This window comes from Barbatula barbatula, assembly GCF_947034865.1.
Source record: "Barbatula barbatula genome assembly, chromosome: 9".
Classification (NCBI taxonomy): Eukaryota; Metazoa; Chordata; class Actinopteri; order Cypriniformes; family Nemacheilidae; genus Barbatula; species Barbatula barbatula.
Window position 1 is genome coordinate 2,150,833 of NC_136772.1, and position 16,446 is coordinate 2,167,278.

Genomic DNA, 16,446 nt, shown 5'->3' on the forward strand with positions numbered 1-16,446 from the left:
CAGGGTCAATTTGGACACATTTTGAGATTTTGAGAAAAAAACGTAGAATTGATACGAATTTTACATCTCAAGAGTGATGCAAACGGACCCTTTAGACGTTCTTAAAGGGACAGTTCACCTCAAAACATTTACTCATCCTCGAGTTGTTCCAAATCTGTAAGATATTTGGATGAATGCTTGTTACCAAACAGGTCTTGTCCACCATTGACTACCATAGTAGGAAAAATGACAATGGTAGTCAAAAGTGCCCCAGAACGGTTTGATTTCCTACATTCTTCAAAATATTCTTCAAAGTAAATGAAGACATTTTCATTTTAAATTGAACTGTTCTTGTGGTCTTTTCTTCTGTGTTACTTAGAATTACACCAGATTATAGCAGTAAGGTATTTAAAATGAGGTAATAATTGTTTCATTTGTATGTACCGTAAATTGCAATACATTGCAGTAGTTCAAAAGGAGTAATGTTTCTCGAAATTAAGTGTAAATTAGAATTTTAAGACTTTGCATTGCAGGAGAGCATTTTTGTGCCAAATTCTCTGACCAATAACCTTACAAAATACCCTTACAAACCATTTAGTGGTAGAAAAACAAACAAACCTGAATGTGATGGATGACAGATATTTATTTCAGATGTATATTTAAACAGATGCTTTCAGGTTTCAAAGGATGTAAAGAACATAAAGCAGAAAAATGGGGTCCCTGTGACTTGGAATGACATGAAATATGATCGCTGGGGGAACAAAAGGTTTTAGAAGAAACATCTTAAAAGAAAAACAACTACATAAAATCGTACGAGCTATGCAATATTAACAGTTGAGCAATAAAGATAAGACTTTAGAGCAAGATATTTTCACAAATCAGATATGGCCGCCAGATTCTTATTGGAGTAAAATCATACTTAATATATTCCATTTTTGACAGACAACAGTTATTGCAGATGCACATTTTCCCAAGCTTTGGTGCGTTTGTAACTGATCTATGAGAGATGAGCTGAAGGTTGCCTGTAAGTGGTCCCTTGAGGATGCTGCTAGACGTTGCTTTATCAGTGTTTACACTGTACAGGGTAGTGGCTAGACAGTTCTCTCTATTCTCAGTGGTCTGAGCCCATGGTCGTCATGGCAACGATGACCTCATAGATGTGCAAACAGCTGGGGTAACAACCCCCTAAAGCCATCGACCCCCCCTCCTGCTAATGCCAACTGCTCAGGTGGGGGGGCACATTGTTCTTTTGTCTAAAAGGTACGCCTCATGCTTCACTGTACGGAGAAAGATGAACCACAATTATGCGGCACATGAAGAATTATAAAGTGTTATTTGTTGTGTTAACACAACGGGAAAATAGAAGTGCATGCTTTAATGGACTGGTGCAAACTGGGAAATTTTGTAAGATGCACATAATCAAATTAAATTATAAACATATGTAATCCTTCTGAATATTTGATATTTGAGATGAGTCATGTCTGGTTGTGTTGTAAAGATCTGGTGGTAATGTGTTTCTCCAGTTTTCATTTTATGCAAATAAAAGCAACATTTTTATTTCAAATTTGGGAGGAATATTCGTAGTTGTTCACAGAATGAAACAAAAATGATCATTTTACCTAAACGCATACAGCATGTCATGATCATGGGGATGAGACATGGACAGAGGACCCAGGTGCAGACAGCGGGTAAGGGGTTAACAGAAGACTTTAATAATAATACAACACAAACACCCACGAGGGGGTAACATAACAAATCAAGGATGGATACAATACTAAGACTAACTACACTTAAACAAGACTAAAAATAAACTCATTACAAGCATACAAATACACTAGACTAAACTAAACTAGACTAGACTAGACACATGAACTCACCACACAACCACAACGAACCAGCACAAGACAGAAGACACAATTAGGCATTAAATAAGGGACCAAACCAAGAGGGGAACAGGTGTAGGGCATGAATCAAAAGCGAGGAAACGAGAGGATGGGAATAGAGACGAGACCGGAGAGAGCATATGGCAAGCCAAATAAACAATAGTCGCCTCTCTCCACATTAAACACGAGGTTCTGTCATGATCCTGCCACTAGACCAAGTGAAACATGACATGATGCGGCAGAATCATGACACAGTATTTATAAACAGTCCATTAAAAAATCAGAAACCCCTACATTCACCCCATGTTGTTCATAACCTGTATATGACTCCTTTTCTTCTGTGGAACACAGGGTTAGGAGCCAAACTCCAAGATTCTCTGTAGACAGGAATACAATTGAATAGCACAGTATCTGTGTTCATCTCTAGTCTAGGGTTGATGTCTCATAACCGTCAGATTATACAGACTTGCCATACATCACAAATCGACTCTCTTTCTATTGGTTATCAGAATAGGAATAGAGAAATCTACAGGCACAATGGACTCACAGGAAGGTTATTGAATGCTATTGTTGTTTTAGCGCACAATGAGCTGTTTTCAGGACTCATGACAGAATGTTTTTTGTTGACGCAAGAGAGATGAAGGAGTGTGTTTGATTTGTATTGTGGCAGCAGCTGGAAAACTATTATAAAATTATGTAAATATTGTATTGTTACATTTAAATATCAAGTTTAGATTGAAATATTGGTCATTAGGAGAGTTTTACAGACCCATCAATCTTGGTGACTTGACTTGTGTTAGAAATATCCCCCTTACCCTAATATAGTGCACTATTTGAGGGGACGTCCTTTTTTAGTGGTGTTTGAATTCAAAATGGACAATCCCGTGATGCATTGTAATCAGAGCTGAATGAATTTCCGAGAAGATGGCGCCCGTAGGGCTTCCAGTGCACTGTGTGTTCGAATTCACTCACTCGTTTTTATTCGCTCTTCAAGTGGACTGAATGTAGGGAATAGTGAATGAGGGTATAGGGGGCTATTTCTGCTATATTCTGAAGCCAGGAATGCCTTCAAGAATCCACATGGATTTGTAGGGAATTCTGAAACAGACATCAGGATTTTGCTTGGGCGGTTGTGTGACACAGTCTAATAAAGTGTGTGCGCGAGACAGCTGACAGGACTGGACAAAATGTATAATTTCTTACATCTATGCATCTGGCAGAGGCTTTTATCCAAAGCGACACAACATCCATATGCTAGCTATGCATTTTTGTTTTTGTATGTGTGTTCCCTGGGAATCAAACCCACGACGTCTGTACTGTTAAGACAACGCTTTACCAACCGAGCTTAAGAAAACCATAAGCTACATTTATAAATATTCAAACATATTAGAAAATGAAGAGACCTTTCCAGAGCATTTTATCATTTCTAGATGTATTGTGGTCAATACAAATCAAGGTTATTATATATCATATATAATGTTTGTACTTTTCCTAAATACAACTGTCGTGTTGCTTAAAGGGTTATGAACTTGTTTTCTTAGCAGTATTTGAATAAAAACATAGTATCCTTTCTGTTATTTTCACCTGTTCTTCCAGTTTAGATTTTCAGCATATATAAATGCAAAAATAAGTCATATTTGATTTGATATTTGGCAGACATATTGTCAATAGTTCACTGAATGAAACTTTATCCAACCACATAATATTAAATCCAGAATAAATAATTTTGAAATGGTCTCTTAATTATTTCCACAGCTGGATAAACTTGGAAAAGTTGGAAAATGTGTTTACGAAATATGGGCAGTTCATTCTGATATATAGTTAAATTAAATATTGAATTGTAAATACTTAATATAAAAATCTTTAACCCATAACATAACTAGTTAACTAGCATCAGTTCAGTTAAACTTAAAATGTATTTCTATTGGAGTAAATGTTATCCCGCTTTTCAAAATTTTGCAAAGCACATTCAAATTAAACATTCATAAAAACAGGTAAATATGAAATATATAGAATACATCAAATGCACTTCTCAACAGGTGCTGTTTGATATCAGGACAAGCTGAGAGTCGTGGGATTATACTGGTATTGGTATGGTCTACTGAAATGTTCATGTCAGTCCCGGTCACATCTGAGAGATGTGAAAAATCTGCACCGTCCACCTGTGACACCGTTTACCCAGAACACTTGCTAACAGCAAACCCATTTATCAGCCCTCACTGAATTCCCATTATCATTCATTCACCCCACAGTTGAAATGAAGAGAGCTTGGATGCGTATCCTTCATTTGAACCACGTTGTGTGTCGCTCAAGCCATTAACATTTACACAAAAAGAGATGCTTCTGACTGCACAGCCTATGACGTTCGGGTCCCTCGACCTCATTGTGAGCGCAGAAATGGTGGGACACGCTGTGCAAAAAGTAATATTGTAAAAAGCTCAGCATTGTTTGTTTGTTTTGTTCGTTTGTTGTTACATTATGGTAATTAAGATCGACCAATTACACGGGAGAATTGGACAATACAGGAGGGAATGGAGAGAGAGAGAGAGAGAGATATTGTTGCACTGTTTGTGCTCACTTGAAAGGGTGAATCAAAACACGTCCAGGTTGCATTTCACCCCACGACCAGAAAATGAAAGACTACAAAATAACCTTTACATAAAAACAAGAAATATTTTGGGATTTTTTAAAGTGTGGAATGTGTAACGCAATACGTGCAGGTGAGCTTTTATTAAAACATGATTTCTATACTTTAAATTGCTAAATTTATGTAGTAAAAAAGTAGTTATTCTTACAAATGTCCACTATTATCAATAGTACTTAGATTCTTACTTACTTTTCACTTTTTAGCATTACATTCATTTGAATGTTTTTTTTCTGCGAGATGGTTGCAAGAAATTTGGAGGAGAGGGTGCATAAGATGTCAATGGAAAACAATTTCATGTTTTGTGAGATTCACCCACCAACAGTTTAGAAACGGCCTCCTTTACAGCATCACCAGGAATGTTGTCAACTTCTCTTTTCACAATTTGAAAAATATTATTTAAGCACAAAAAAAAGAACGTAATGTGTAGGATGTGTTTAATAGGATTGAGATAAAAAATGCCTTGGGTCTATTTCCGTATCATGATATGTCATGACGCAATATAATTATGCCTCAAATTATAATATTGGCATTAATGCTACACGAGTTATTCAGCGTCAGGTGTTTGTTTGACACGACAGCAGTGCTGGTGAATGCAGTTATGGTTATTGATGGGATGGCGTCAGGCTCTCAGAGACGGTGACATTTACTGATCCGGGTGCCTTGTAACCTGTCATCACGCTTTCCTCCACCCTCCTTTACTCCCTGCCTGTCTTCAAAGCTGTGGGGACCAGGAGTCAAACGCAGGATGCCTCTGATTGGCTTCTTCATTGTCCCTGACCTGGAACATGATTTGGTTACGGCAGACAAAATCTGCTGGTTGGTTTTTACAAACATCATTTCTGTGCTAATAAACGTCTCCAAATTGCCCACAATATATTAATGTAATATTATAAAAATTCAATATATAAGTAAAAATATTACATTTTTATATTATATTATACGTGACATGGGCGGTCATCAATTCAGAAGTGCAGTTTAGTGCCGCACTGCACAAAATGACTTTCTTACTTAGTATTTTTTACTTGTTTTCAAGTATAAATGGCTCAAAATTCTTGGATCAAGATGCATTTTCTTGATGAGTGAAATGACGTAAGGAAATGAGTCTTGTTTTTAGAAAAAATATATGAAATGTCAGTGAATTCGTGCTTCAAAACAAGAACAAGAAAGAATCTGCCAATGGGGTAAGAAAGGTGATCTTTTTCTTAGTATCTGAATTCAAGATTATTTATCTTACCCCATTGGCAGATATTTGTTTCAAGCACAAATTCATTGAAATTTCATATTTTATTTTCTAAAAACAAGACTTATTTCCTAAGGTCATTACTTGATAGCTTGATAAGAAGGTTTTTTTCAACCATTTGTAATGGAAAACAAGACAACAATCCTAAGTAAGAGAGTCGTTTTTTGCAGTGTGAGGAGTGCTAATGGAGGTGTGGTCACATCTGCTCAAAATCCTTACAGTGCATCATTTGGCCTCAAGGTTTTGGTTTAATTGTTGTGAACTTTAGCAGCTGTAGTTCTGCAGTCTGACACCAAATGATCTCTGCAGGTTTCGTCAGAGGAAGAGAGGAGCTCCCCGGCAGGTCAAGATGATGAGGAATGGGAGAAGGCCTTGTCTGTGGAGAGGTTTGGGGACATCATTACAGAGTCGGCCATCAATGGCGCAGATAAAATGGGCCGCAGCTACAATGAGAAAGACTTTGAGTGTAAGTCCGATCTGATATGTCCCACCACCAATAGAACATAATGCTATCTGTTGAAATCATTCCTCATTCCTATAATCTTCATGCCACATTGTCTAGGTAAAGATGGAAGACAAATCTTAAGTTTTTTGTTTTAAATGCCACTGCCTTTCTAGCCTACGAGAAGTTTCCATCAGATGCACAATGCTGAGGAAGGCACCTTAGAAACAATCTGCTCTCGTGGCACTTATGAATTGAATCAGGTATTTTAGAGCAGGTAGACATCCTAAATATGTGTTTGTGTACCAGGAAGTGAATTAGAAAATGTATGTTGTAATAGTAAAAGCTGTTTATCTAATAGGTCACCCTGGCTTTACTTTCCTGGTGTGTTGACTGTTCAGAATCCTTCATACATAATTCAATTGTTTTGTTTATAAGGTGCTTTTCACAATGCACGTTCTTTCAAAGCAGCTTAACAGAAATGTTTTCAGTTTTTCATAAAAAAACGATGCCCTGATATATTTGTAAATGCCTGGTTGGGGAGCTAAACGTCAGTGCAAGAAACAAAAATCTCCACAAGCAGTTTGAAAAAATAATAATTTTGTCTCATCTTATACACAGATCACAGGCACACGTTCCACCACACCCATCACCCCCTGTCCACCCACCTCCCCCCGCAGCGTTTCCGCAAGAGGGTGCTCAGCATGGACCGCAGACGAAAGAAAAAGAGGAAGAAAAAGAAGACGTCCATCCCTCCATCCGACGTCCCACCCACAATTCATGAGGTCGATGAAGAGGAGGCGGAGTCTGAGACAGAGGGGCAGTGCCAATCAGCCACGCCCACTGAGCCATCCGAAGAGCTGCCACAGGTGATTTCATGTCAATGGCTGAGTAACAAATGGATTTGTTTACAATATGCAGTGTTCAGGGAATATTATGAATGATCTATCACACATGTTGTGTCACTGACGTGAGTCGTAGGTGTAGAATCATAAAAAATGTTTATGTTTGACGTAAAAATATATATTTGCCGTTATTTTACAGTCAACCTGTTAAACACGATTTTCTGAAAATAAACGAAATATCTCAGACACAAAGTTCTTCGGCTTCGACACGAGACGGACTATCATCTATCTCTTCCTGTTTGGCTTCATCCTCGAGTCGCTTATAGGTGATGCCGCAGCAATCTGAATAACGTCCATTTGTAGCACTTGTACATTAAATCGTGCTTGGCTACAACGATGTTTAGATCAGAAAGATGGTCTGCATGTCTCTCTGAAATATTTAAACTACATCGGCCGGTCCTTGTAGGGATCATTGTGGTTTTGGAAGGATATGTGTGTGAGAGATTATTGTGAGAGGATAAGGTGGTGATTTGTGATCTCACAGATCAGTTTGGGAAGTGAGGAAGATCTGGCAGCCGACCTTCCTCTCACCAGCTTTCATATGGAGAGTGAGAGACCCCTCAGCAGTGAAGAGACCCCACCCAGCCCGGCCGGAATAGAGGAGCAGGAGGAAACGCACGAACCACCGGAGAGAGAAGAGAAAGAGCTTTCGAACAGGTATACGAATCCTAAGAGGAAATGATTTGCATCTGATAAAAAACTTGTATGACTTATCAAAATATAAGCTTAACAATCCTATTTTCTGATTTGCTCATTGTACAAAATATTGTAGAATATACCGTATATTTCACCCCACATATCTTTCTGAACATGTTAAACTGTGTGTTATACCACTCAGCTGATCCTCATTGCTCAGGTGGTCACAGCGGATAAATGTGCATTCAATTTCAACAATATCATGCAATTTTCATGAGCATACAATGATGTGAAAAAGCCGGATGACTTTGCAAGGAGGGATCTAGAAATGTTGTACTTCATTGCCCTCTGCTGGTTAACCGGCTTTGTGCAGCTATCAGTGGACTGATATTTACCTTTCTGTGAATGTATATGGGACCTTTAATAGTGATATAAACGTTTTATTCATCATGCCACCTCACACGTTAAAGAGTTGTCGTGGACCCTGCCAAACCCTTGGGCATTACCCGTTTTAAGACTATATTGAAGTTGTAGTTGTCTTTACAGGTTTACATCTCCAGAACCTCCCTGTATGACAACACGAGGCTGGTTTCGCCGGAAGCCCGTCCACCGGCCGGCCGGAGCCCAGAGGACCAGCTACGATCTGCGAGAACGCATATGCATTGGCAGCATGACCACCATAGAGACGGCCGTCTACCAGAAAGTTCCTACTGATGAGGCCGAGGCTCAGATGTTGGCCAGCGCTGATCTGGATGACATGAAGAGTAAGTGAAATTTATTCTGAAGCAGATTTGATGATAAAGGGATGGTTCACCCCAAAATTCCCTCAAACCTGGACACACTTGCAAATACGATTTCGGATGTTCAAAACTTGTTTTTTAGTCTGAATAAAAAAGCAATATCAATACAAATATTTGACTTTGCTGTGTCTCATGCAATGTTATCAAATGAATATACAACTATATCCCGTTTTTGTGTCTCGCATCCTCATCTTTTCTTTTAAAATTCTGTCATCATTCACTGATCATCTTGTCATTTCAAACCTTTATGACTTTGTCGGACACCGATTGTCAAGTCGGTGTCCGAACAGCACCGGAACCCATTGGCCTCTATTGTATGGACTCAAAACCAAAACATGTGCATGGGTTCCGCTTAACGCCATTCTTCAAAATATCTTCTTTTGTGTTCTGCGGAAGAAAGAAAGTCATACGGGTTTGAAATGACATGAGGGTCAGTAAATGATAACTATCACTTTAACCTTCATTAAACAGAAAGTACTTCAATAAATAAATAAATCTAGAATGACTTTGTAACGTTTGGACGAGCCGTTGCTTTAACAAAACCTTTCTCCCGGGCCTCTCCGTTTCCAGCTATGTTAAATCCAAGCAGTTTGTAGTGTCTCTGTAGGCATAATGACTTAAGATTCAATTCGACAGCTCTCATGTTGTTGCGGTTATTCCATCTTAATTGAGATCAGCGCAGTAACTCGAACAAAATTAGATAAGCATGCTTGAATTTTATGTGTGATTGGAGTCACACCAACAGCTGGGTAGCACGCCCGGGGTTCATAGCTTTTGACAAGCCAAAGCCAGAATTCTACGAATTCTCATTAAAGTCTTTCTCCAGAGGAGCGGAGTGAGGATGACGGCTCTGGCCCTTGAGAAGTTCGTTTTGTGGACAGAGTTCACGTTGGCAGGCATTCCCCTAAGTTTGGGGGCGCTTGGGTAATCGTGTCCATAGTCATAAATGTGTTTGTGGTGCATAGCAGAACAGCGGGATCATTGGCTGGGCATGGTCACCACATGGCCTACTTTCTTCTCCTTTTCCAGCGGTTGTAAACAAGCCTTAGAGATGTTCAGATGTGGTTTGGGTTACTGAAGTTGCTTCCTGTTGTTTTTACATTAATGACTGTACCTAATAAAGTAATCTCCAATGATTATAGGGCATGACAGCCCAAGAATACTGCTGTATGTCTCCGGCACGATTCATGAATACGGGAACCAACTTGGTGCAACCAACATTTTTTCCTGACAGGCAAAAGCAACAGATTTGCTTTGTAGACTTAACAATATGTTAGGAAGCTAGCTCGACATAATAATTAACATGGCGTTTAAAGATACACGATTGTTGAAGAATTGTCATACTTCAGAGGTCATGACCTTCTCGATTTTCTTAATAAAAATGGTTTAATTGTTTGGTTTATTGTAGGACCGGTTCATACAGGTCACATGTTAGAGCTTAACCTATAGGATTAAACTTCATAAAGTAAAAATAATTGCTGTATCTCTCCTATTCTTGTCTAAATGTTTTGTATTGAAAATGTCATTCACAATATAGTGTCACACCTGTAGTTCATTGAATTAGATGCTAAAACAGGAACATTTGTATTACTTTATTTTGTTCTGTTGAACACAAATGAAATATTTTGAAGAACAGTTTGGGGCACCTTTGACTACCATTACGTTTTTCCTGCTATGGTAGTCAATGATAAAAATGTCTAACATTCTTCCAAATATCTTTCTGTGTGTTTATCAGAACAAAGTCATTTATACTGGTATGAAATGACACGAGGGTGAGAAAAATGATGACATTATTTACATTTTTGGGTGAACTATTCCTTTAAGCACCTCCTTTCACTGGAATTTTGTCCCTTATTTGATACCATATGCATGTTGTGGAGCTTCAGTAAAGAATGGGTTGCCAAATTATGGTGTGCACCCCTCAAAGATGAACATTATTCATTCAGTCCAAAAATTCCCAGTATTCCCGTTCAGTGTGCGGCAGATTAGCAGATCTACAGCACATGTCTGTGTTTTCTTAGAAGTGGAGTTGTGTGTGTCTGCGTGTGTGTGTGTGTGTGTGTGTGTGTGTCTGTCTGCGTGCGCGTTTGTGTGTGTGGGTGTGTCTTAATCTGTGTGTCTGTCTTCTGTCTTCACCTTTTTTGTTTTGACTTGCATAACCTTATATGTTTGCTTACAGTCAATATTTGTTCTTGTACAGCTGCTTTGTAACAATGACAATTTTAAAAAGCGCTATATAAATAAAGTTGACTTGACTTGACTTAAATGTTCCTCTGACATAAGGGATCTGTTTGAGGGGTCTCCCATGCTCCGCTTGCCCTCCCAGCTGTTCTTGCAGAGGTTATGAGCAGCGGTTTTTAAGCCATGGGAACAGTCAAACCCTTGCAGCTTAACTGAGGCTGACCATCTTTTAAAATCTGTGTACTGTTGATTTTAGCCATTAAAGAAACAGTTCACAACAAATGAAAATTCTGTCGCCATTTACTCACCCTCAAGTTGTTTCAAATCTGTATACGTTTCTTTGTTCTGTTAACCACAAAATAAGTTTTTTGAAGAATGTAGGAAAGCAAACAGCTAATTGTAATATTTATGTACTGTAGTTTATCTTTGGGCTGGTTGATCAGTAAGGAATAATGCACAGGCAGCCGTTTGTTATTGGAGGAATAATCCCGACCCGACGTGAAGGGTCTTGTACAACACTGAAGATAACAGCCGGCTGCTTGTACATTATCCTGCTTATTACACGGCTACTTGCCACATGAGAAAAAAATCTACATTTGAAATATTTTATTAGCTAATGTTTAGGGAATGCAGACCTTCCGTGACGATGAGTCGTTTATTTTTGTTTTAATGTAAGAAACAACATTCAATTGTCACAATTGTTAATAATTTGTAAATATATGCCATGCGTTATCAAAAGACATATTTATATTTAAGTTGTCAAAAAAAAACTGTCAAAATGATTTGCTGTATCCGGTTTACCGTGTGTGAATGTTTTTAAGAGGTATAACAAACCTGCAAATGTCACGACGGAATCAAGGATTCTGACAAATTGTGTAATAAAGAATCAATATTGATGACAAATGAAAATTCATCATTCACTCGCCCTCGTGTCATATCAAAACTGTATGACATACTTACTTCTGCAGAACACAAAAGAAGATATTGTGAAGAACGGTGGTAACCAAACAACACTGGTGCCCATGGAATTCCATCGGATGGACATAAAACCACAGAGACATTTATCAAAATATCTACTTTTGTGTTCCACAGAAGAAAGAGTTACATACAGTTTCGGAATGACATTGGGGGAGTAAATGATGATTTCTTTGTGTGAACAATCCCTTTAATTGTTGACGCTCGTCCAGATGAATGGATGTTAGTGGAGTACAGCGGGGCTGGCACAGTTCTGGGACCCCTCTGGCTGTAATTAACTTCACTGTTCCAATTGATTATCCCTCACAAAAACCTGCCTGCAGCCCTTCCTGCTTTCACAAGAGAGGAAGCATTGACCGTCGAGCTGCAGACGATTACAACCAGGCCAACACACTGGAACAGCCCATTGAATTCAAAGCCTACATCATACTAGCTGGATATGCGCTTGTGTCGTTGCATACTATGCGTGCGACACCTTTTAAGAATATCGGCACATATGTCCGACTCAAAGGCATTTATTGTTTATGTTCTTTGGTGCAATTGATTCTTTTAACCCAAAAGTGAAAATTCGCTTTTTACTCACCCTCTTGTTATTTTAAACATGTATCACTTACTTTCTTTTGCAGAGCACACAAGAATATTTTATGAAGAATGTTGGTTGCCAAACAATGGTGCTACCCATTCACCTGCAAGTCAATGTGTACTATTGTTGTCCGGTTTCCAACATTCTTTAAAATATCTTCCTGCGTGTTCAGCAGAAGAAAGTGAATCATACAGGTTTAAAATGACATGAGGATGAGTAAATGATCATTCTAATATTCGGGTGAACTATCCCTTTAAGAGTTATCCGTTGTATTTAAGAGACCCAATAGGAATAAGACAAGACAAATGTGCTCTTTGCTGTTTCTCCCGGACAGCAATGAGATCAGTCAACATTACACAGATTTCCCCAAAATTAAATGAGTCATTTGTATATTTTTCCTTGAGGAATGTTGGGAGAAAAACAAGTCAATCAAACATAAATGAGAATGTCACATCTCAACCATTTAAGCAAGAATTGTGCAGCTTTTAGAGGATGTAAAATCTGAATTACAGGCGATTGAACACATGGTTGGTGGGCGTCTCAGCACCGGGCAGGTAACCGCTGCAGACTAGACCGGGTAGGAGCAGCCGTGGTTTCCATGGAGATAAGTCATCTGGAGACTGTGGCGTGTGATGCGTGGCACCATGTTGAGGACTTTCTCAGCATTGCTGTCGTTCTGGATGGAGGGTTCACCTGTGCTGCTCATGTAACAGGCCTGCGGATTTTCCAAGTGATGGGTGCACAAAAAACCCTTGCTGCCACGAGACATCGTCACTCGTGCAGTCACAGGATCAATCGTCAACGTCATGGAATCCAGAGAGGCAGCCGATAGGTTAGTGCGAGACCTAAAAAGTAGTTCAGTTGTATCAACATTTTCTGTGCTTGTACGCAAGCAAACAGCAGGGAACACTGCAGTTGGCCGGTGATCTATCCGTCATCCGTTCAGATGTCTCATTAGGTGGATCTTACAGCAATCTGTGGATGAAATATTTTGCTTCGTTGCTTTATTTAAAGCAGTATTGGATTGCAAAGGCAATTTATGACAAGGCTACCGCTCATCCTATAATTCTGGAAAAGTGGACATCTTAAAACCCAGAAGAAGGGTTTCTGGTGTCCCGCAACGTTAAAGGGCGAAGGTACAAAATTGCGGCGTGGAAGAGGGTGAAATCCTGGATGATCCGGAGGTATCAGATGCGGAGATGACAGACGTGGGGAAGGAGAGAGACCGACACGACAGCCCGGGGGAAGGACCCGGCGTGGAGACCGGAAATGGGCATCATGGGGATCAGCAGAACCCTGCAGGGAGCTTCACTTGGGATGGTTTTGAGGACTTTGAGGAGTTTGTGCTGGATTTTGATGACTATGACCTTCTGGAGTCCATTCACTCACACCTCGGCTCCCCAATCGAACCCAATTGTAAGTGGGCTTTTACTGTAAAAAGTTGGACGCGAGATAGACGGTAACGTTTTCCAACACACCTTAAATTTGCCGATGATGGTGTTTGAGGCAAATGTCACAGCGACCTCCAGTTTGCTTCACACTTACATCATTTTAAAGGGAATTTTGCAGTCGTTTCTCTCTATAAATTGTCTGTGATTTGGTTGAGGTTACTTAATGCCAAAGAGCTTTGAAATATGTTTCTGAGTTGTAGAGCTGGACTTTGCAGCAGGCGTCTGTTGATGAAATCCAATAGGTTTGTCCGTGAACATGACTGTGCTTCTGACATTGTAAATGGGGACTTCATCCCTTATAGATCTCGCTCTCATTGTAAATAGATTGCTGGTAATTCCAAACAGAGCTGTTTTATTGATTCTCAATGCACATATGAACTAATTAATGTCAAAGTCCTGCGAGCGGTTCACTAATATGAAACATTTCATGACCTCCAGTCACATGCCACAATTGTGTGATGGGTTTTGAACGTTCATATACCCTACACCCTCCCACCCACCAACCCACATGGGTTTGTTGTAAAGTTTTAGCCATCTTTTATAAACTTCAGACATTTATTCTGCTCAAACTGCTTAACATACAGACTCCAAGTTTTGTTTCATAGAAATTTATAGGGACAGTTCACCCAAACAATTTAATTCTGTCCCTCAATTTGATTCAAATCTGTATCAATTTCTTTGTTCGGTTGAAGTTATCATGGAGTTATTGTTAGCAATTCATGTAGGCGTTTGTTTCCTTGCTATTTGTTTATTTTTTATATTGCTTTGGAGGTTTCAAATATTTTATATTAATTTGAAATAGTTTCCAGTAAATCATTTTAGTGCCTCCACGTAAACTTTTTTTCAGTTTATTGCAAAGGCAACATTTCACAGTTTTTCAAATAACATTTGTACCTAAATTTTATTTTCTTTCAACTTAAAATGGTTTTAGTTTGTTAAAGATAAAACTCTGCCCTACTTTGCTCTACACAGACCCCTTGTTAGTTCAGCTGGATGTTTGTTTTTGGAACAATAAATGTGGATGCCTGAGATGATTAAAAAGAGAAATCTTGTAAACCACATGTTCCAAGATCTTAAAAAATGTATTTGGTGTGTTTGTCACCTGTACCAGACATTTTAGACAATGTTTATTCTGTCAGTATGAGTTGTTTTCATGCGGTTTATAGGTAAATTACACATAATAGGGGAGGACAGATGAATAGTTTGACTGGAGATCAGCTCTTTTATGAGTTAAACACACGTGTTGGTTTGACCCTCTGGTGTTTTGATGAAAACTTGGCTGTCGTGTTTTTCTTCAGGATATTTGCGCTCCTGCCATGAAAAGCACAACCAGAGTACAGCCAAAAGGCACGGCCACCAGATTGTTAGCTCCTCACCGCTGGGAATCGACCCAGCTCACGGAGCGAATGGACTTTAGAATGATGTAGCGCTTTGTTATTTTTTTGAGGGGGGTTGGATGCATGAGGCATGAACGGAAAGAAAACAAACTTTGTTTACTGAACATCCCGGGGCTACTGGGACAACAAACCAGCGGAGGCTTGGGCCGTCCTGGAAGGCCTCAACCCTTCCAACGCCTTTTGCTTGGCACTCAGAACAGCAGGAGAAAGAGGCTTTCTCATAATACTGCGCTTCAATTATCCCAAATTCAATAAAAACTTTGAGTCGTGGGTTGAAATGATACAATATTAAATTATAGCTTTTTTTCAGGTTTATCCATCCAAAGACCGTCTTTTCACTTCTTATTTGCACTCGGCTGAGACTGCCACTGATTCCTTTGTTTTTTGGGGAGGCTTGAGATTTTTGTTTCTCTGTTCAAAATTAAATCTCATCTTTGATAAATGTGTGTGTGAGCTGCCATTTTAAAACAAACTGTTGTGTTTGTTGCCTACTTCACATTTACTTTTTTATTTTATAAAGGTCACCGTTTTGAGGACAATCCTGGGGTTAGACGGCACCTGGTTAAGAAATCAGCACGTTGTCAAGTTCCCCGAACGAGCAACAGTTCTCCACCTCTGTCCAGTCTGAAGAGAAGAAAGAGGATGGAGAAAAAAACCCATGAGGTGAGATTCACACCGCGTCTACACCAGACACGAATGACGCGACATGACAGTGTGGACATAATAAACATTTTTAATGTGTTCAATACTTTTCTATTGTCTTTTGTCGTGTCGTATCGCGCCGGTCAGATCCGGTGTAGACACGGTGTAAACTGAAAAAATAAAGGCCCGTTCTAAGGTTTACTAATCTTAGTTTACTAAAATTAATGCTTTGAAACGTTTCTGTTCATAAAAAACACATTGACCTAAACATTGTTGGAAAACTAAATGAAACGAAATGAAAAATGTTGCCTCAAAAGTAATTATAATAAAATTATAATAATAAACAAAAACTAAAATTAAACTAAAACTAAAATGTATTCATCTTATAAAGCAACATAAAAATAAACAAATAAATGAAACAAATGACAATAGCATTTATAAAATTGATAAAACATTAAAGAAAATCTAAAACAAAAGCTAATTTAAAATGGTAATAAAACTAAAATGAAAACTACAATAACTCTAAATAAAGTATCAAAGAAAAACACATTTCATTAAAAAGCAACTTTCCACATGTTCAAAAATTTAGTTGTTTAGTCAGTAAACATTTATAATGTTAATAAGTGCTAACAGGGCCAGACACACCACCTAAACGGCTCCTAAATAATCTGAATCGCCTCAAAAC

General features: G+C 38.8%; 1 protein-coding gene across 1 annotated transcript in view; it reads left to right on the forward strand.

Moving 5' to 3' along the window:
* slc4a3 (solute carrier family 4 member 3) overlaps positions 1–16,446 on the forward strand; it is a gene marked incomplete at its 5' end in the record, with an annotated part of 29,506 nt that overhangs the window by 2,729 nt on the left and 10,331 nt on the right. Inside the window, 5 exons of the mRNA XM_079464460.1 lie at positions 6,059–6,215; positions 6,813–7,060; positions 7,581–7,753; positions 8,279–8,496; positions 15,640–15,831. Of these exons, the coding sequence (XP_079320586.1) occupies positions 6,059–6,215; positions 6,813–7,060; positions 7,581–7,753; positions 8,279–8,496; positions 15,640–15,831 (988 nt within the window). The remainder of the gene's footprint in view (positions 1–6,058; positions 6,216–6,812; positions 7,061–7,580; positions 7,754–8,278; positions 8,497–15,639; positions 15,832–16,446) is intronic.